This window comes from Prinia subflava, chromosome 3, assembly GCF_021018805.1.
Source record: "Prinia subflava isolate CZ2003 ecotype Zambia chromosome 3, Cam_Psub_1.2, whole genome shotgun sequence".
NCBI classification, from domain to species: domain Eukaryota; kingdom Metazoa; phylum Chordata; class Aves; order Passeriformes; family Cisticolidae; genus Prinia; species Prinia subflava.
The window spans coordinates 99915170-99934926 of record NC_086249.1 but is presented as its reverse complement, the minus strand read 5'-3'; the positions used below and the strand labels follow the sequence as shown (position 1 = coordinate 99934926).

At 57.9% G+C, this 19757-nt stretch overlaps 1 protein-coding gene across 7 annotated transcripts in view; it reads left to right on the top strand.

Annotated features, from left to right (window-relative positions):
* Positions 1-19757, top strand: part of BCOR (BCL6 corepressor) — an 82646-nt gene that overhangs the window by 24751 nt on the left and 38138 nt on the right. For 4 of the 7 annotated variants that reach the window (XM_063393024.1, XM_063393027.1, XM_063393026.1 and 1 more), the window contains exons 1-2: positions 7-603; positions 19076-19205. In XM_063393024.1, coding sequence (XP_063249094.1) covers positions 19120-19205 — 86 coding nt within the window. In that variant the 5' untranslated portion in view covers positions 7-603; positions 19076-19119. Of the gene's footprint in view, positions 1-6; positions 604-15914; positions 16096-19075; positions 19206-19757 lie in introns of those variants that run through there. The other 3 variants (XM_063393022.1, XM_063393021.1, XM_063393023.1) reach the window with 2 other exon arrangements.

The following is a 19757-nucleotide window of genomic DNA, read 5'->3' as shown; positions in this document are numbered from 1 at the left end:
GGAAGAGCGGCTTTCCCGGCGGACTAAAGAGGGGAGGGGGGGGAGAGGAAGAAAAAGAGAGAGAGAGAGGAGGAGAAGAGGAGGAGGAGGAGGAGAATTAAATCCCCAGCCACACACACACAAAGCCGCGGCGGCCAGGGCACGGGAGACGGCGGCGCGGGCGAGATGTGGGGAGCGCCGCGCTCGCCAGCGCAGGAACTTCGCCCGGAGCAAGCCAGCAACATGGCGCTGCCAAACCAGAGCCGGCAGCCGGAATGAGCATCGCGGGCTGCCGCTCCCACTCCCGCCGCTGAGCCCAGCCGAGCCGAGGAGCAAAGCCCTTCCCGCGGGCACCTGCCCCGTCGGCGCAGAGGCGGCCACGTTCCTGCTCCCCGCGCCCCGCAGCTCTCTGGTCTTTCCGCGCCCCTTCCCCGACCCGCCCGCGCTGGGGCAGCCCGCGACACACGCACCCACGGAGAGGGGGAGTGGGATCGTGAAACTTTTCTCGCCTCTTCCTCCCACCTCCGACGGGGCTGCCCTTCAGGGAGAGCAGCAGGGCCAGGCGACGGTGTGGGGATCCGCGTCTCGGACCGCGCACGCCACAGCCCGCGGCGCGGCAGGAAGGTCAGTGCTCCGCTCCGCGAACAGCTCCCGTGCGGAAGCGCCGCCGCCGAGTGCCGCGGTGCCGGGGGCGGCCGCGGGGCTCCCCTGGCCGGCCGCGGGAAAGGCGGAGCGGCGGCGCCGCAGAAAGTTACGGCGCGGGGCAGCAGGGCTCGGGTGGGAGCGGCGGGCGGGCGGCGGCGGCAGGAGGCTCTAGCGGAGCACCTCCGGGGCTGCGGTGTCGGAGGGGAAGTTTAGAGGCAGTTACTCGTGAAGATGTCTGTTTGGGGCAGCGGAGGCGGGGGGAAGCTCCCGATCGCGTTGTCGGCTCCGGTGCGCCCGTGTGGGGAGTGGTGGCGGTGTTCCCGTCATCTCGCACTTAATGATCGGGAAGGCGCCGGAGCAGCGGCGTTACGGGGGCTCCCGTGGGACGGGGCAAGCAGGGAGCGGCGCTGCCGGCTCGCCCAGCGGGGAGAGCTCCCGCGCCGGGCGGGCCGGGCTCCGCTCCCCGCCAAGAGCAACGCGCGGTGCGGCGGCGGCGGGCAGGTGAGCGGCGGGGAGACCCCGCTGCCGGCTGCCTTCTCCCGCCGAGAGACCCCGCTGCCGGCTGCCTTCTCCCACCGGGAGACCCCACTGCCGGCTGCCTTCTCCCCGCCGGGAGAGCCTCGGGCTCTGCTCCCCACTGTCCCTCCGCCCCGGCGGGGCGGGCGCCGCGGCGCACGTGGGACAGGGCGGCCCGGGGCTTTCCCGTGCGCGGAGCTGTGCTGGCGTGAGGTCCGGCGTGACACGGAAGTTTAGTCAGCCCGAAAATGTAGTTTGGAGTTGGGAGAGCGAGCAGGAGGGAGGCTCGGGGCTTGCCATCAATGGGCCGGCCGGAGGGGGACGGCCAGGCGGGGAGGCAGCGGAGGCTGCTTTGTGAAGCTAGGGCCAAGTGGGGCGGCTCTGCGCAGCATATGAGGCATGCATTTGATGTTCGCGGAGCGAGTCCGGGGGCGAGGGCTGCGGAGCGTTCACGTTCCTCTTTCTTTCTCGATGTGTGTATGTTGGGTGGTTTGTTGTTTTTTTCTTTCTTTTCCTTTCCCCTTCCTCCTTCCTCCCTCCCTCTCTCTCGTTTCCGCGATGTCCGTCAGATCCCGGGTTTGGTGATCGCAGAGGGGGCGAGGGGAAGGCGAAAAGCACCTCCCCCATATACCCCGACAAGAAAAAAAAAGCCCCGACCATAGCGAGCGGTGTAAAACTGACAAAGTGTGGGGACTGACTTTAATGGTATCGCCTCGGAGCTCCTCTCAGCATTAATTCCCACTAATGAATCTTTTCCAGAAACTCCGTTCATTGCTTTCATCTGCTCTTTAGAGCCCGCAGCTTTTGTATTCGTGTTTGCATTAAAAAAGGGGGGGAGCGGGCGGGGGGAGCCCAACCCGCACCACGTAGCCAAGCCCGGATTTTCCAAAGGTTTCTATTAACTTTTTTTTTCCCCGCCCCCTCCCCGTGGCCCTACCGCGGGGGGCGGCCGGGAAGAGCAATGCCCCGCCAGAGCCGCTTGGGAACAAAGCTGGGGGCAGAGCGGGCGGGCGGTGCGGGCTCTGGGTCCCCCGGGCAGCGCCCGCACCCCCCGCCGGTGACTCCGCCGCTCCCGGGTCACCGCTTCCCGCAGCTCCGTGCGCGCCGCCGCCCGCCGACACCGGCGTTCCGCTCCCTCCGGCCGCCGCTCCCGCCGACTTTCGTCCCCGAGGTGCTGAGGCTTGCCTGTCTGTCTGGAGCCCGGTGCTGTCGCCCTTGCGACACACCGATTCATTTCCTTTCGGTTCTGCTGTTGGAGCCGCTGGGTGGGTTTTTTTCCCTTCCTTTTTTTTTTTTTTTTTCTTCCCGAGAGGTAGCCAGCGCAGCGCTCACCCTAATTGCTTTTAGGAGGATTAGGAGCAAATTCCTCCCCCCTCCCTCCCCGCCCCCCCCGCCGGGTTGCCTTCGCGCGCCGGGGTTGCAGTTTATCCCTGGTGCAGTTCTTTGAATTGCTGTCACAAATAGGTGACTCAGAGTTAATTAGGAAGTATGCACCGGATCAATGGGCTGCACAGCTCATTAGTTATTCCCCAGCCTTTTGCAGCGTTGGACCTCCGGCTCCTCGCCCCGTATACCTCTTTAATACGCAACCTGGAGGGCTGGCAGGGAGCAGGGAGTACTTCGGATGAGGGGGGCCGGCTGCGAAGGGATATGGGAGCTTCCAGGTTGGGAGATTGCATAGGGACGAGTGACCGGGACTCCTACTGCTCCCCCCGTCCCTCCCGACCCCGCTATCAAACCCGGCGTCACGCACGGGCGTGGTGGGCCCTCGCCCGCCCCGGGATCGGAGGGACGAGGCCGGAATGTTACCAAAAACAAACACACACACACACAAAAAAAAAAAAAAAAAAAAAAAAAAAAAAAAAAAAAAAAAGTGTGTGTGTTTATTGGAGCGTACGTTGAGAGAGCAGACAAAATCTCATTTGTCAGGCATGAAGGTGGGCTATGTGGAAGGCTATAAATATACCGGGGAGGATTGTATCGCGGTCACTTTTCTGTTCTTCGCCATTTCTAAGGTGAGTGGTGGAGGCTGAGGGACCGGGCAGGGGCTTCTCCTGGTATTGTTTGTCCGTCTGTGATAGATCGGTCTAGACAGCCGCTCAGGCTCCCTGCGAGCTCAGGAACCAGAGCCTGAAAGGGAGAGTGGGGGAGACGAAAAGGAAAAGGTCACCGCGATATTTTTTTCTTTTTTTTTTTTTTTTTTTTTTTTTTTTTTTTTTTTTTTATGGTGGTGGTGGTGATGGTTGTTAACCCTTCACGCCAGAGGGGATGGGGGCTGGCTATCCCGGCCTGGAAAGATGCGGGAGCACAGCAGCGATCGCAGGGATGATGTCGGAGCCGGAGGGACGGGGTAGCGCTGCCCCGTTCCTCTAATGGCTTTATACGAGATGTTTCCCACAACAGGAAAAGAGTTCACGAGGCGAGTGCCAGATGATTTCGTTCCCAGGAGTTTCCTCTCTGGAAACTCCGAGGAGCGCTTGGAGCCGGCTCGGGGCCGGGGCAGCCGCCGCAGCCCCTCGGGCCCGGGGCCGTCTCCGGCGCTCCCCGCCCCTCGCGGCCCTGCCGTGCCCGCCCTCCTCCCGCGGGCCGCGGTGGAAATCCCGAGATGGAGCTTCCCGGCCCCGCGGGGGGGCGGAGGGCGAGTTTCCGTGGCCGCCTTCGTGTTCCGTCAACTTCTCCCCCAGCGTCTCGGCGCCGTTGGCCCCACGGGGCCACATCTGTGCTCTCAGCGTGGGGCAGCCCTGGGCTCGCAGGCAGGAGCCGGGCGTGCCCGCCTCGGGGTGTTCGGGAGCCCACGGGAGCAACACACCTCGTGGAACGCCAGGGCAGGTGGCGAGCGGGGTCTGCGATGCAGCTCGGGCGGGTCGGGGTTGTTCGCAGCTCCTCTGAGCGTATGTGCTTCCTTTTGTGCTTGAGACGTCCTCGGTGCATGAGATGCTATCCTGGCGTGCAAGCCTGGGCGGTACAGACTAAAAGCAGTTAAGGCTTTAGAGCGATAGATAAAAGCTGGTTTTGTTGGATTCGCCTGCAGCACAGACCATTCCCATCCCTCTTTGTCTGAGCCCTGGTTCCGGGCGCTACAGCCTTATTGGAAATGCTCCCGAGCAGTCCACGCAGCCAGGGCAGCAGGCAGCTCTGCGCTTATTTACACGTCACATCTAAATACATCTCTAATTAGATAGAAGCAGCGCCGGAAATGGCAGATTTGTTGCATATCTAATAGAGACCAGTGCAAACAGACTCAGCAGGGTTTCCCTCTCTTCTCCCCCCACAAAAAAAACCCCCACCATCAAGACCAAGCCAGTAATCTGAGAGTGAACAGAAATGAGTTCTCCTATTTGAGTGCATTATGAACCACATTGGCAAATGTCTCTAATATTTAAAGCAATACTTGGGATGTGTGAGCTGAATGCCCAAATATGGACTGGGTCTTGAAACAATACTGGTGCCTTGGCTTTATTCCTGTGCTGGTGGACAATCCAGGCTCCGTGTCACACGCTGTATCTGCCCTTACCAGAATGTGCCAAGAGCTGCAGCTTCTCAGGCAGTTCAAAATTGTCATTCCTCTTCCCTCCTCTTCCTCCATCCTACGATAATTCACTTTTTTGAAGACTGATGAGGAAGCCAAGGGTCCCCTAACAGTGACTGAGCTGCAGGGGCTCGTGTACAGTCCATGCAAGCAAACTTTCTGGATCTGTGCAGCTGCGAGTGCACAAAGTTGTTGACATGTTTCCATGTCTCCGTTTGTGGAGAAAACGGACACAGGTCACCACAGCCCAGAATAATGACTGCTGCACATACCAGCGCAGTTTTGGCAATGTGTGCCTGTCGTTTACAAGGTCTCTCAACTCTGACCGATGAGTGGCCCCTGCACAGACAGGCAAAAGGCCTGCTGCAGTTGAGGTCGTAGCTAAGCAGCCACGTTGCCCTCAGACTAAATATGGCTTGCAGTAAATCGGTTCTTAGCGTGATCTCCGATTTCTGCATGTCCTGACAGAGGTCTGTGCTCTTACTGGGACCCTGCAGCGTAGTTGGGTTCCACCGGTGATGTGCGATGCGCTGTCTTTCCCCCGAACACTGCAATACATCACATTTTAGTGTGGGCTTAGAGCAGCACGAAGCCGAGTTTAATACTTCCTCCTCAGGCTGGCGTTGCTTTAGAAATAATAGGTGGCCAGAGCAGGCCTGCTCCAGTCTTTGTGGGTTTTGCAATACCCTGAGCAGTGACACGGAGGGCCTGGCTCACCCTGTCAAACGCCGAGCAGCGCTCGCTGGCTGCACCGCGTGTGCGTGCCGGAGGGAACGCGGAGGCCTGGGCTGCAGGCAGGGGGAGTTCCCCGGGCTGTGAGCAGATCCCGTTAATCCTCTGGCCTTTCAGGGAACTGGCTTACAGCAGCCGCTGCTCCGGAGCGACCTTTCCCTCCGACCTGACCTGCTCAGGTCCCCGGGCTGCGGCGGGCAGGGAGGTCTCTGCCAGGACAGCGCATCCTTCGTTGGGTTTCTCTGGAGCGGAATGCCAGCGCTCCTTCGAATGGCTGAGCAGATGAGGTGGGGAGGGAAAGGAGGAGGCCAAGAACTCCTTGCAAATGTGGCTTTAGGAAAGTTCTGCTGCTTTCCAGCAGGGAATTCGTTTTTCCTTGTTTGCTGGACAGCAGTTCTTGGCTGAGGGGAGATTTTTTTCCCCTCCTCTCTTCCATTGCTGGAAAAGTTAGCGAGTGAGAGCACGCCTCGGTATCTGCATGCCTGTTTTCCAAAACTGTTGTCTGAATTATTTGGTACTCTTCCTTCACTCTTTGCACCCCAAAACTACCTCATGAGCTGATAGATTTGGTGCCATGTGATTAGACATGCAAGGAAGTCCGCTTGGAGAATATCCTGACAGCATGAAATATAATTTGTGATCTGAGAGACAGTTTCCAGTATAATCTCATTATGCACCACAGACTCCCGGTGTTATTTTGTAGAAGGCGGACAATGATCAATTTACATTGACCTAGGGCTGGGTGAGCTTTTAGATGGTAATTGCCATATTGATTTGCATGCAAAAAGAAGACCTGCTAAAATTAAAGACCGGAAGCTAAATTAAACAAAATTTATTGTCTAGGTGCAAACTAAAAGACTTGTTAAAGTCTGCGTAGACTTGGAAAGCTATGAAATTGAGAGAAACAATGATTCTCATCCTGATAATTCAGTAAAATGAATCTACATGATGGGACAAGGGGCTGCAAAGCGCCCATTGTGAGTGGAGGCACACAAGCCTGGGCTGTTCCCTGTAAGCCCTGACTCCCTAAACAATCCGAGAATAAAATATCTCCTCTGTCCAATGAAAATCTCAGTCTGAATGTTGGGATTGTCCTACTAAGAAAAACAAAGCTTTATTTGGATAAGACAATTAAAGTGGAAAGCGCAGAATCCACCAGCCACACTGGGAACAGCTCGCATAAAGAGCTGAGTGTGTTCAGTAGAGCACAGGGGAAAGGGGAGGCTCGGGGCTGTGCTGCACGGCCCAGCCTGCGTGGGGAAAGCCTGTCATTGTGTTTCCCCTGCCGGCTCCTCGGCCAGGAGGGCTGAGAGTGCTCAGCCTTGGTGCTCTCCTTTCCACAGCTCCTGCTGCCCTTGGAGTAATCTCCCACATGCAGGAGCTGCAGCAGCTTGGTGCTGTGCTGGGGTCCCTCCCTATGCACCTCCAGACGGCCCACGGTGGGTTGCAGTGTGCCAGCTCATTCTGTCTCAAAGTGTGGTTTGCTTTTCGTTTTCAGCTGGAGTGGCTCTTGGTCTTACCCCAATACCTCACTTGGGGGGCCTTGTATGCCTTTCAGTATTTGCATATCATAAAACATTTGGGCCTGTATCTTCAGCTGTAAAAGTGAAAACTCCACCTTCACGGGAGTATTGGAGTAGCTGGCACTTGGCACAGGTGATAGCAGAGAGAAGGACACCTGCACTTGCACAGAGAGCAGACTCCATGCTTGGGGCAGCCTGATGGGTATCCTTGTCCCTGTGTGGGCAGGTGCTGTGGGGCTGCTTGGCCCTCACCCACTGCTGTGTTTCCTCTGTGTTCCCCTGGAGTGGGGTGGCATTGCATCTGGGAGTCTCCTGGAGGGGTGAGAGAGCTTTTTGGGGCTGGTTTAGTCATGGTTTGAGTATGGCATTTGTGTATGGTGACAGGTAGGGACAGAGAAGTGAAATCAAAGCTGGAGGGGCGTATTCTCAGCTCTCCTTGAAATTCACAGAGAACTTGTTAATGGCACAAGAAGGGATGGGCTGAGCTCCCCTTTCTAAGTGTAAATTCCCTCCCTGAGCCAAACTTTCTCCATGTGAAAGCTCCCGGCTATGGAGAGATCCTACAGGGATCTCTGATCCTCGGGCAATCCCCTTTGCTCCCACGCCCTGGTGTGCTGGCTTGTGCTTTAAGCTTCTCCGACTTGCCTACAGCAGTAGGAGGCTGAGCTGGGTGTTAAGGAAAGTGTTTCCCACAGGCTGCAGTCCCCCATGCTCACCTTGCTCTGGCCTGGTCGTGTTCCCCGTGCAGTGTTTTCCTTTCCTCCCGTTTCAGCAGTCGAGCACAGAGTGGATTAGCAAAGCCCCGTGCAGAATTAAGCAGCCCCGGTGTGAAGTTATGCGGGGCTCTGAGCACTGCCCTGCCCTCCCCTGCAGACCTCCTGTGCTTTGCCGTGTCAGGGCACCCCAGGACCACGGGGCAGGGGTGGATTTTTTAGGGCTCTCCACGCCTCACTGGGCGAGGAGAGAAATACCTCTGGCTAAAGTTGGGAGCGGCAGAGGAAGCTGGAACAGTACTCACAAGCAGGAAGTGATCTCCCGGGGTAAACGTTTTAATGGAAGTGTAACCTGGCATTGCACAAACCCCAAGCCAGGGCGGCTGCTGCCAGCCGGGGAGGATGCAGGGCTCGGGGAGAGGCGTGGGAGGCTGTGCCGTGCAGTGCCAGGGGCACCCACAGCGGAGCCGTGTGCGCCGAGCTGGAGGCGGCTGTGGCGCGGCCTGCCCGGAGCAGGTGGCTGAAGGTTGTCTTATTTTAGCTACAGAAATATCTCTCTAGATCCATTACTGCGAGATCTCGTTTGCAATAAACTATATTGGCTCCTCTCTTTATACAAATTGCTGGTATGAAAGAAAACCCAGCCTATATGCATGGAGGCAGGCATGAGCTAGTGAGATCAGGTTTCCTACTGAGCTCCCAGAGGAGAAGTCAGCATTTGATTGAAGCTACACTTGGTTCTTGGTTCCCAGGGGACAGCAGCCCTGAAACACGAGAGCCCTCCCTCCTTTTTTCCCCCCTTCTCTCTCTTCTTCCTCTAAAAGCCTTTGTGCTGAAAGAGCCTCAGTAGGCACGAATCGCCTGTCTCTCACAAGACTGTGTTGCAGCCTTTGCTGACATTGTTCTGTTCGCAGTGGTTTTTACCAGGCCAGCAGATTTCTAGTTACGTATAGCCAATGAATAGTCGATGATACTGACCTGCGAATATGTTCTGCTGTCTTTGGGTGCTGAATCTGATTTGGAAGTCTACTGGAGACTTACCACGTTAGTGTGAAGCCCCATACCTGCCGGGGTAGTACTGCCCTTAGGCAGGAGTTTAGGCCAAGATGGAGATATGCTTCCAATGAAGTCAGCTCATTTCCCTTACTGGTGCCGGCTCCTGTATATGCATATAGGCACGTACAAAGTGTTATTCCAGCTCCTGTGGCCTCCTCAAGAGTTTGTGCGGGACACAAATTTCAGAGAAAGTTGCCATGTCTCGGTTTTCCCTTACATGTACAATTTGGGTAAGGCCAGGGGTCAGAATGGGCAAGGAAAGGTTTCCTCGAACAGATTTATTTTCCGCATGTTTCTGTAAAGTAAATTCCACATCTCCTCCAACTTTGCTGCTGATGAAAAAATAAGTAAGGGCAGGGAAGGAGGTATGAGGATTTACACTCAAATTCCATCTGTGACCGGCAAAAGGCCCTCAGAGAGTGTGCAGCGCACTCCTTTGCTTCCAGGTGGTTGTATCATGAACGGAGCTGGACTTGTGCTTTAGGTTATCGGCATTCTTCTTGTTATTGTTTTTTTTCCTCCTTACGGTGGGAAGGAGAGGGTGGAAGCGTCTCTGTTGCCCGGCTGAACGGAGGGGCCGGGGCCGCCGCGGGTTGCGGGGTCACCGCCCCGGGCAGGGGTGGCGGAGGGGCCCCTCGGCGGGAGGTTCGCTGCGACCGCGGCTCGGGCGCTGCCGGCGGCGGCCGGGCAGGGATCGGCCGGGCAGGGATCGGCCGGGCAGCGATCGGCCGGGCAGGGATCGGCCGGGCAGCGATCGGGGGAAGCCCGGCTTTCCCGGGGAAGGGCTGCTCGGAGGCGCGCCGCGGGGGCGAGCTCGCCGTGTGCCGCGGGGCGCTGCGCAGCTGCAGGCGCGGCTTTCCCCGCTACAGCGGGGTTCCCCCTCGCCTTTCCCAAAAGCCAGACCGAGAGCGAAGCTCAACTTGTGCAGGCGTTTCGTCGGGCGTGAGTGCTGACTGGAAACCCCTGTGTGCTGTGGGGGAGAGCCCCGCAGCGCTCGGCACCCGCCGACATCGGCGTGGCGGAGCAGCACCCCCCGGCCCCGGCCCGCAGAAGCCCTGGGGCAGCGCGGCTCCGCCTGGCCGACCTCCGGGAACAAGCACGTTTGTGGCCCCGGGGCGGGGGAGGTGGGTAGAGGGTGTTCCTTGTTTCGAGTAAACCAGCTGCAGTAGTTGATGGTAAAGCAATGAAGGCAGACACAATGCTGCTGTTGTTGGTTTGATCTCTAACTGGGGATTGTTAGTCTGGATTTAACTCTGTGGCAAGGGGGGCGGGGTTGGGGGGGGAAGGCGAAGGCTGTTTACAGCCAGTGCAAATAATGTGACAGCTGTTGGAGCGCGAAAAGCCCGCGCCTCGCTGGCACTCGCACACAAAAGCTCTCGCTGCGGCCAGAGCGGCCCCGGGGCCGCCCCGCAGCTCCCGGAGGCTCCGCCCGGCGCTGCGGGGCCCGACCGGGCGCCCCGGGGCCCGGCGGCATCCCGGGCGGCGGCGGCGGGGCGCCCGGCCGCGCTCCCCTGCCGCCCGCCGCGGCGCTGGAGCAAACGCCGCTGGCCGGGAGAAGCGTTCCGCCCCCTCCCCCCCGGCCCCGCTTTCCGCCTCCGCTTGATTTACAAGCGCAGGGAGGCAGCTGGAGGAGCGGCCGGCTCCGTGCCCGGCGCTGGGAAATCCCTCCCGGCGGCAGGTTTGCGCCGGCCCCGGTCACTCTGCCGGGGAGCCCCGCGGCAGAAGAGGGCAGCCCGGCTGCGAGCCCCGGCCGGCCCGGGGCACGGCACCGTGCGGCGCCTTGGCAGCACGTTTCCTCACAAACACGTGTTGGCAGAGAAGTTATCGCTTGAGATGGCAGCGTACGACCCCTGATAACCTGGATGTGCAGGGATCCCTGGAGTAGGTCTTCAGTGAAAAACTCCTCGTGCATAAATTTCCCTAGTGGCTATTTTCTGCTCAAAGCCTCCGCATCTAAGGCCCTCGGTTTGTCTTCTGAGAGTAGGATATAAAATGCTGTCTGTTCTTGAAGTTTGCTCCAGTACCCAGAGTGATCTCCTGGCCCTTTCAGAAGAGCCTCTGGAAAGTCGAGGAAACTTGGAGAACTGGGTTCCGGCCTATATTTGTACCTGACATAATTGCGCTACCTACGAGAACCGCTGTGTTTTATATAGTAAGTGACCTCCTCGTACTGTTGTCTTTTTGACGAGGCAGCTCTGGGGTGGTAAGCAGGTAAGAAGGGGGAGATGCTTATTTCCTCCCTCACCCCCCCCTTTTAGTCGTTTTTGGTCGATGGGTTGTCTTTATCTATTTCTCTCCAGTCAATCTACTACTTTTTTTTCTCTTTTGGCCTTGACTGTCCCCTTGGTCCTTTATGGATTACACTGTGCTATTAGTGGCAAAAGTACACCAGTAGTCATTCAACAATTTTAGCATCAATTCCTATAAACTGGTGTTTTATATGACATGTGCCATTTTTCTGCGAGAATACTGCTTGCGAAACTAGTTTCGCCTTGGAGCAAAGGCGGAAAGATAAACAAGCCTGCATAGCCAAAACACTTGCATAGCCAAAACACTGGCAATTGCTGCCTCCTTCCAAATCTTTTAAAGTCACGGAGCAATATTTTCAGGATTATGCTGCTGCCTCTGAGGAGGGAATGTCGGCGGCGTTAAAAAAAAAAAAGAAGCTAATGCAAATTAGAGAAAAATAATTTTCTTTCAGCGATATGCAATGTATTAGTCACTTGTTATCATGCTTAGAGGCAGACCTCATTTGCGCGTCTGCCAACTCGTTCACATCTGCTCAGAGCTGTTCAGGGCATTTTAACCTTGGCGGTGTCGTGTCGTAGTCCCACGGATCAAGAACGAGTAATTAAAGCTCTAAGCAGCAGCAAAAAATTCATAGCCGCCCATCTGCATCGCAGTTGATTCGCTGCTTTGTTTCGGTGCGGAGCGCCGGGATGGGAAGGCAGGGCCGGTGGCGGCCTCCTCGCTACCTCCTCTCCACCGGGCCACCGCCGCTACCGGCAACTTTATGTCCTTTTGATTTCCTTTTTCTGCCTTTTTTTTTTTCTCTCTTTAATATTTTGTATTTTTTCACGTGTTGTTCGGTTTCCTTTTTTTTTGCCCCCGGTGTGTTCCGCACGCCGAGTCGGGCGGTGTTTGGTGCCCGTGCTCTGGCCAGGCGTTTCCTCTAAAGGTGTGGAAAAGGTGCTGGACGTGAGGTCGGGACACGCTGCGGAGACGAGGTGCTCGTAACGCAGCTTTCCAGAAGTGCTCGGGAAAGCATTTCCCATTAAGGAGAAACGTTAGCGCCATAAACCCCACATAAACTTTGGGGCGAGGCTATTTTTTATGCATTGTTCAGCAGAAACCAGGCTGTTTATTTGTTTGTTGATGGGAGGAGGAGGAGATAATTAAAAATAAAAAAAAAAAAGGGGAAACCCCCCAACTTCCCAAGCACTTTTTCTTGCCTGCGGCCGCCGAAGGTACCCATGCCCCGGCCCTGGCCTTGCCGTGGCTGTGCAGACAAAGCCCTGCGGGAAGCGAGAGGCTTCCACGCCGGCCGCGCTAGGTAAAACGAGAGACGGAGGCACCCAAGTTTAATATTTGCCTGTTGTCCGCGGCCATTTGCTGCATGAGGCGCGGAGCCACCGTGCCCCGGCGGGGTTCGGGGCTGGCGCTGGGGAACGGAGTGGGGGGTTGGGGGAGCAGAGGGGGCCGCTCCCCATCCATCAGCCCCGCGAAGCTGTTGCTCCGTAAATGAGGGAACCACAGGCCCTGTCAGCCGCAGTTATGCAAAATGAAGTCGTCCGTGATCAATATCTCGCAACGTCCCCGACGGATGCCGGGGGGAGGGGGCCGCCCCCGCCAGGCGTGCCGCGGAGGCTCCGCGCCGGGGAGCGCTGTGCCGGGGTGGCCGGAGGGAAACCAAGGGCGTACGGCCCATTAATCACTCCACCCCCTCGGGGGTGCGGCGGGGGCCGGGGGAAGGAAACGGGGGCCGTGCTCCGGTATTTCTGCGAGGATAACGTTGCGGAAGTGAGCGCAGGCCTTCGCCCAACTCTCGCAGGAGCGCTGGGAGTTTTGTATTCAGTGTGGGGGGGTTCCCTCCCACCCTGCCTCCTAAGTTTCCCGAGCTACTGGGGGCAGGGGAGGGCTCGCCGGAGCCCGGCTAATGGCGAGCCCGTGGCGCTGCGCTCTCCCAGCCTCCCGCGGACGAACAATGGGGAACGAACAGGGGGAAGGGGCTGGCTTGGTGATATTTTTCTTTTTTTTCCCTCCCCTTCCCCCCCCCCTTTTTTTTTTATTCCTTTCTATCCCCCTCCTGGAAAGCAAAAGCCATACGGAATAAAGGCAACAATGAAGGGATCCCGGGATGCCGAGTGCGCGGCGGGTTAATGGGCTGGGGGCGCGCAGGCCTGCGCTCTTCCTTCCCCGCGCCGGGAATGCGGCCTTAAATTACCTGAAACGCACATTTCTGCCTGGCCCGCGGTGCGTGGGTGTGTGTGCTTGCGTGTGTGTGTCCCTCTCTCCCACCGCTGCCGCCGCTCCGCCTGCGCAGCCCGGGCTCGGCTGCTGCCTGTTGTCTCTGGCAGCGGCAGCGGAAACCTCGCTCCCGTGCGCGCGTGTGTGAGTGTGAGTGCGTGAGCGGGAGCGAGTGTGTCTAAAATGGCGCGGACGGCCTTGGCAGGGAGATGCCGCGGCGGGTGGGCGACGGGAGGCAGCCCGGGCTCTCTCCGGGGGGCCCCGTCTGCGTGGGGGCCCGGGGGTTCCTGCGGCTCAGCCTGTTTGTGGCTCCCTCCTCCGCCACCGCCTCCTCCGGTAACCTTGTTTCCCGGAGCGGCGGCAGGAATCCCCCGGCCCCCCCGAGGCGCGTCCCGCCCGGCCGCCACCGCGGCGTGTGCCTGGGGGACACAGGCATCGCCCGAGCCGGGGGAGGGACCGGGGCCCCGGGGGCGGGCGCCGTAGCGGCGGTGCGGGGCTGCCAGTGCGGGGATGGGCTCGGTGTTTCCCGCGAATCTCTGGGAAATCCTTCGTGCGGTGATGCCTCAAAGTTGGGTACCAGCCGCCTCACCTCCCCCCGCTGTGTGTGGGAGGCTTTGCAGCCTTTCTATTGCACCCCCACGATGTGGCTCAACCGGAGGGAGAGGGAGGGGGAACGTGAGTGCCCCCGCCATGCGAGTGTCCCGTAACCTTCAGATACGGGCATCGAAGTGTGCGGAGGCAGCCTCGGCCCCGAGGAGCGTGTGCACGGGGGTCCGGGTCTTCCCCCGGCGCTCCGCGGCAGGCAGTGCCGTGTGGGCTCCAGGGGAAGGCAGCCAGGGTTATTTGAAGGATCGCCAGCCATTTTAACTTTCCCTCATTGGCCTCCTCCCCCGCCCCCTTCCCCAGCTCCTAGGCTTATCATTAATTGAAAACTTTTTTTTCCTCCCCCTTTTTGGCCGCCGCCGGCAGCTGAGAGCGATGCAATGATTCGCCTCGCAGCATATGGGAGAGGGGAGCGCGCCGCTGCCGCTCCGGCGCAGCGCCTGTCTGTGCAGGGACCAGGCGTGACGGGCGGCGCGGGAGGGCTCCCTGGGGCCGCCTGTGCCGGCGGGACAGACCCGCCCGAGCCCCGCGGCACCGGGGGCGGCTCCGTGGGAGCCGGGCACGGAGCGGCGGGCGGCCCGGGGCGGCGGTGCCCGGGCCCGGGAGGATGCCCCGCTGGCGCTGGCGGCCCCGGGTGCCCCCGGCTGGTTCCGTGTTTACACGGCAGAAAGTCCCGGTCGCTGTTCGACACGTGACGGTGTGGGAGCCGCGGGAGGGGGGAACACGGGGGACACGGGAACTATGGGGGTGGCTGCGGCAAGAGCCTTAAAATAGTCGCCGACCCCCTTGTGCTGCCTGCACGCTGCCTAAACCGAGATGCACTACTGTCGTGCATGACTCAATATGTATTTTAAATCGGTTTAGCGATCTCGCTGGCGCATTGTGCTTAGCTTTATGGTTAAATGAAATGCCACACGTCCCGGGTAAAGGTCAAACTTCTTCTCTAATCCGCGGATCCGTGCGGCGGCTACTTAGTCTGCAGCTTCCTCCTCTGGTTTACAAAACGTGTCACTAGCGGTGATGTCGTGTGGAGATCGCAAAAAATCACCCACAGTATATTTTATTTTTTGATACATATATATAAAAAACGCAGCCAACCCTGTTGTTTTAACACTTGTCTAATATTAGATCGCTGGCTGCTGCCAGAGCTTTACACGGCGCATTGTAAGCGGTGCAGCAATACGGTGTCTCTGAAGTCTCCTTTCTAGCCGTGGCACACACTGGTCGTTGTTCTTATAAGTCGTAAATATGTAAGTCGGAGGTACAAGATAAACGAGGTACCTAAACACATTCATAAGCATCAGCCCGTATTTAAGCTTATAAATACCGTGCGAGCGCTACCCTGTAAATCAAGCTCCAGATGAACGGGGCTGAGGGCTAATCGAAGTAGATCGCTACGGGTCCCCGACTGCTTTTCACTTCTTTCTCAGGGATTTTCACAAATCTAGAAATGATCCTTCCAGTGGCCTGGAACCGGGCGGCGAGGGGGCGGAGGAAGGGGGCCGGGGGGGTGATGTGGGGGAGGGATCAGAGGCCGGTAATTTATTGCATCGCTTTTAATATCCGAAAGGCTGGGTTGTTTGCCGAAGCTCCCGGCGCTCCGTCGGTGCCATCGGCTCTCGCAGAGGTTTTTTTTTTTATACCCCGCGCAGCCCTCCCCGCCGGCTGCCGCTGCGCTGCCGCTGCCGGCTCCGTGGCTTGTGCAGTGGAAACTGGCAGGCTGCCAGGCGGAGCTCGGAGGTGGAAAAGAGTAAAGGCGCCAAAAGGGAACTCGTGCGCCGCTGCAATTCTCCTCCCGACCCGCTTCCTGGCTCGCTGCAGCCGCCGGCCCCGCCGGGCTTCCTCCGGGCCAACCCCCGCTCCCCCGCACGCCCCTCGCTGAGACTTTCACCTCGCAAGCTCGCCGCCAGGCACCCCGGGGTCACGGGGGTGGAGAGGGAGGGGGGAGAGGCGGCTGCCCTGTCCCGGGTGGCGATGCCATCCCCTCCTCTTTCCCCCGGAGGCACGGAGAAGTGGAGTCTTCCTCCTCCTCCTTCTCCCCCTCCCCGCGGGCATCGGGTTTTTCTCGTTTCCACGCCAGGAGCGTGTTAACAAAACTTTGCTGCTGCTGGCGTCAATGGCTGCCAAAAGTCTGTTGACGTTGCGAGGGAGACCCAAACGTTTCCCTTTTTAATCGGCTGCCCGAGCAGTGCGGTGTGTGCCTGTGCCTGCCTCTGCGGCGCGGGGCGGCGGGGCGCGGGCAGCGCGGGAGGCGGCTGGGTGTTCCCGGCACGGCTCGGCACGGCTCGGCTCGGCACGCCGGGGCCCCGCTCGGCAGCACGCCGGGAGGCAGGTTAGTGCTTGCAGGCGCTTTTCACAACTGGTTTCACACGGCGGCATCGCTGCGGAACCGCGTGTGCGTTGCGCGTCTCACTCTCTTCCCACCCCCCCCCCCGTCCCCGCGCTTTCCCTCCCTCTCTTCCTCCATCCCTCCCTCCCTCCCTCCCTCCCTCCCTCCTCCGTGCATCACCGTCTATATTTAGCCGCAAATGGCTTTATCGGCCAGACACCTCCCGGAGGAAATGCCGTGCGCGCTCTGGCTGCCGAGCCCCGCTCCGCGCCCCGCCGCGCAGCGCAGCGGGGGCGGCCGGGGGGGCTGCGGCGCCCTGGGGCGCGCTGGCGGCGGCCCGATGGGTGACAGGAGGAGGCAGGGACAGCCGTGTCCTCGGTTTCCTCCGTGCGCCGGGGCGCTCAGCCCGCCGTCGGGGTTGCATAACGGGAGCGGCTGCGCCCACCCCCGCGGAAGCCGGGTATAAATAGGTACGGTGCCCCCCACGCCCCCTCCGCTGTCCTCCCCGCCCGGTCCCCGTAGCGCAGAGCGCTTGTGGCGCTGCCGGCGTTTGGCCGAGCCTCTGTGAGACGGTGTCCGCGACAGGCTTGTGGGGACAGCGAGGAGGGCGAGGGACAGGGTGTGCGAAGAGTTAAAAGTCTGCTGCTTGTTGCAATGAAATTATGGCTGGCAGTGGCGCCGCTGCTCGTTCAGCAGACCTCCACTTTTAAACAGTTCACGAGAAGTTCAGGGCGGCGATGATTATAACCGCGCACCCGGGCGCACGGCGACGAGGGCTGCCTTTGGGGAAAGGGCTGGCAGCCGCCGGGGCCGCGGGCTCTGACCGGCCTGCTGGCCCCGGGACGTCCCACCACGACCCCGCACCCGGGTGGATTTTGCCCCTTGCTCGGGCGGTGGTGGCTGCGGGACATGGGGCCTCCAGATTACCCGCGTTTGGCTGGGGAAGCTCTCACTCCCCCCATGCAACTTCAGCATTTCGCTATCTGCACGTGTCAGGGGATTGATGAGCTCTAGTTCAGGCACCTCGCCTTATCTTAATGATACATTTCCACCGAGGAAGGCAGGCGGGAGCAGGCAGCCCCTCCGAGGAGCCGTGGCCCCGAAGGGAAGCGGGGCACAGCCAGCGGGGCTGTGCCGTCGAGGCCCTTCTCTGAGCCAGTGTCTGTCCCCTACGGATGAGGCAGCGCACGGGGTGGCTACAACCTTACGTAAAACCCTAAATCACTCTCTCCATGCTGCTGCTGCCTCTATTGAAAACATTACGAGCAGCGCATCTGGAAACCAGTAAATCTGTCCAGAAAACGTCTTTCCAGTGAAATAACTCCTTTTGAATGATAGCGCGGTAACTAACCTCCGCGGATTTTTGTTTCCTCGCGGCGATTTGTGCGGACTTCATTAGGAAAAGCTAACCGTTGTGGAGAAAGGAGGGTCAATGCGCCGTTTCATTAATATACATTTGTTCCAGACGTGGAGTTTTGCACAAAAGACCTCTCCGAGGGGAGAAAAAAGTGTTGGGGAACAAGGCTTTCCTGCCGTTTCAGTTCTTAAACCTCTCTGAACGTGTGTGAAGTATTGTGTTAAAGGCCCAATCTGGGCTTCTTCCCTATTAAATGCCAAAGCGATCATTTGCATATTTTGTAGCCTGACAAAGGAAATGAGTTTGCTGGGGAAGCATGGATGCTTTGGGAGACGTTAGGCATTAAACTCCCAGTGGTCAATCGCCCGTTACTGGCTTGTGTGTGTGTAAAAGGAGTATCATGCCTCCTGCTTAAAGGCTTCTATTTTTGTGAGAGAGGAAGAGCTGAGGGATATCCTGTGCATTAAAGGCTCCCCCTACTTATTAACCCAGCATTTAGCAGCAGGATGCAGGCTGAAGCTCAGTCAAAAGAAACGACTCAACCTCCGAAGAGCAATTAAAATCTTGCACTGGAATAAATCATGCACCGCGATAATCCTGTTAATAAAACGCAGCTTGTCCTGACACTTCGCTCATGCAGCAAACTAGAATTTAATGCGAGCGGAGGTGGCATTAGGCGAGGTAGAGGGGAGGAAAAGCCTTTCCCTCTCTGCTGCTGGACGCGAAAATGTGGTTACCTTTCACCTGCCTCCCTGGCTGCACACGGCGCCGATCCTCTTGGACTGCTAATACTTCTCCAGTGAGCCTGCTAATGATTTCTTTCCCTGGAGTGAGCAGGCATCAATGAATTACTGAAAGCACTCGCAGCAGCAGCAGCAGCAGCAGCAGCAGCAGTAGCAGCAGCAGCAGCAGCAGCTCCGATGCAGAAGCCACCAGGGCTCCTCACTTAATCAAATCAAGGGGTGGGGAGCTCGCCAACCCACTTACTATTTTTAACCCCTTTCTCCAAGTTAGTCATGTACAGACGCTAAAGGGGAGGTTTTTATTTAGATGCCTTCTGTAGCAGTGTCTCTCTGGTTTTAAGCCCTCGTGTAAAAGCCTTATCAGCAATCAGCGTAGCTAATACACGCTGGTATGTGGTTGTTCTTACCATGCTCTCCTGCTCCTGTGTGTTCCTAAAGCAGGGCTTTGGGGAGTGCCTGTGGCTTGTTTAAACGTTCCCCCAGGCTCACAGGGTCTCCCTCCTTGGCTCAGGCTGTGTGAGATGAAGATTTGGGGACAGCTGTATTCTTGGCCGGCTGAGTCATTTCTTGTGGAAATGAAATGCTGTGGAGAAACTTTTATTTGCCGATAGTCTGGAATGATTCTTAATTTTCTGGATGTGCGCTGGGGAAAAGATCCATCTCCTCTGACCTATAAATGCCCTCAATTTGCTCCTTTATTGCTGGGTATCTCCCTCAGCGGTTAACGTAGGCAGCTCACTCCCCGCACCAATCCTGCATTCATTATTAATTACCCGGAGGGAGGCTGCCTGCTCCACTGTGATGTTTGCACTTCCTCCTAGACAAATCTGCTCAACTTTTTTTTTTTCTTTTCTTTTCTCTTCTTCTTTTCTTTTTTTAATAGAATATAAAACCGTGAAGAGAAGCGTTGATTTTTAAGAAGACGTCATGCTTTCTGCAACTCCCCTGTATGGCAATGTTCATAGCTGGATGAGCAATGAAAGGGTCCGCATGTGTGGAATTAATGAAGACAGGTAAATATTTAAGCTTCTGGCAAGTTAAACCACACTGTAATTCTGCAGAGCGAGGTCTCGGAGTTTGCTCGCTTCCCTAATACTGGAGCAGAAAGCCTGCATGGAGATCAGCCCAGCTTGGAGGGAGGGCAAAGGGAGAGAGTCAAGACGTGCCTGAGAGCAGTAGAGCAGATGCTGATTTACTGTGGAACAGGCAGCCTGGGTCAGTGAAGTGGGGACGCCCCCAAGCAGCCTTTGAATGTGCTTTTACAGTTAACTTATTATTTTGCATTTGAAGGGGAATTAAACCAAACAGTGCATGTTTTCTTGTGGTGACTCTCTGCGGCAGGGGGTCTCGTGCCTGCAACTTTGTGTTCCCTGCCTTTGGACCCACCTTTTTTCCTGCTGAATATAATTCAGTTGAAGATCAAAATTACAGTGTTCCATGGGGTGACACAGGCACTGGCAGGTGTCCCCTTCCCTTAAATCCCAGCTTTTTAAAAAGTAAGATGATGCTGGACAGAAGCTGCAGATGCGCCTCCAGTTCTCTGTGCCAGTTTTGTGTGGTTTTAG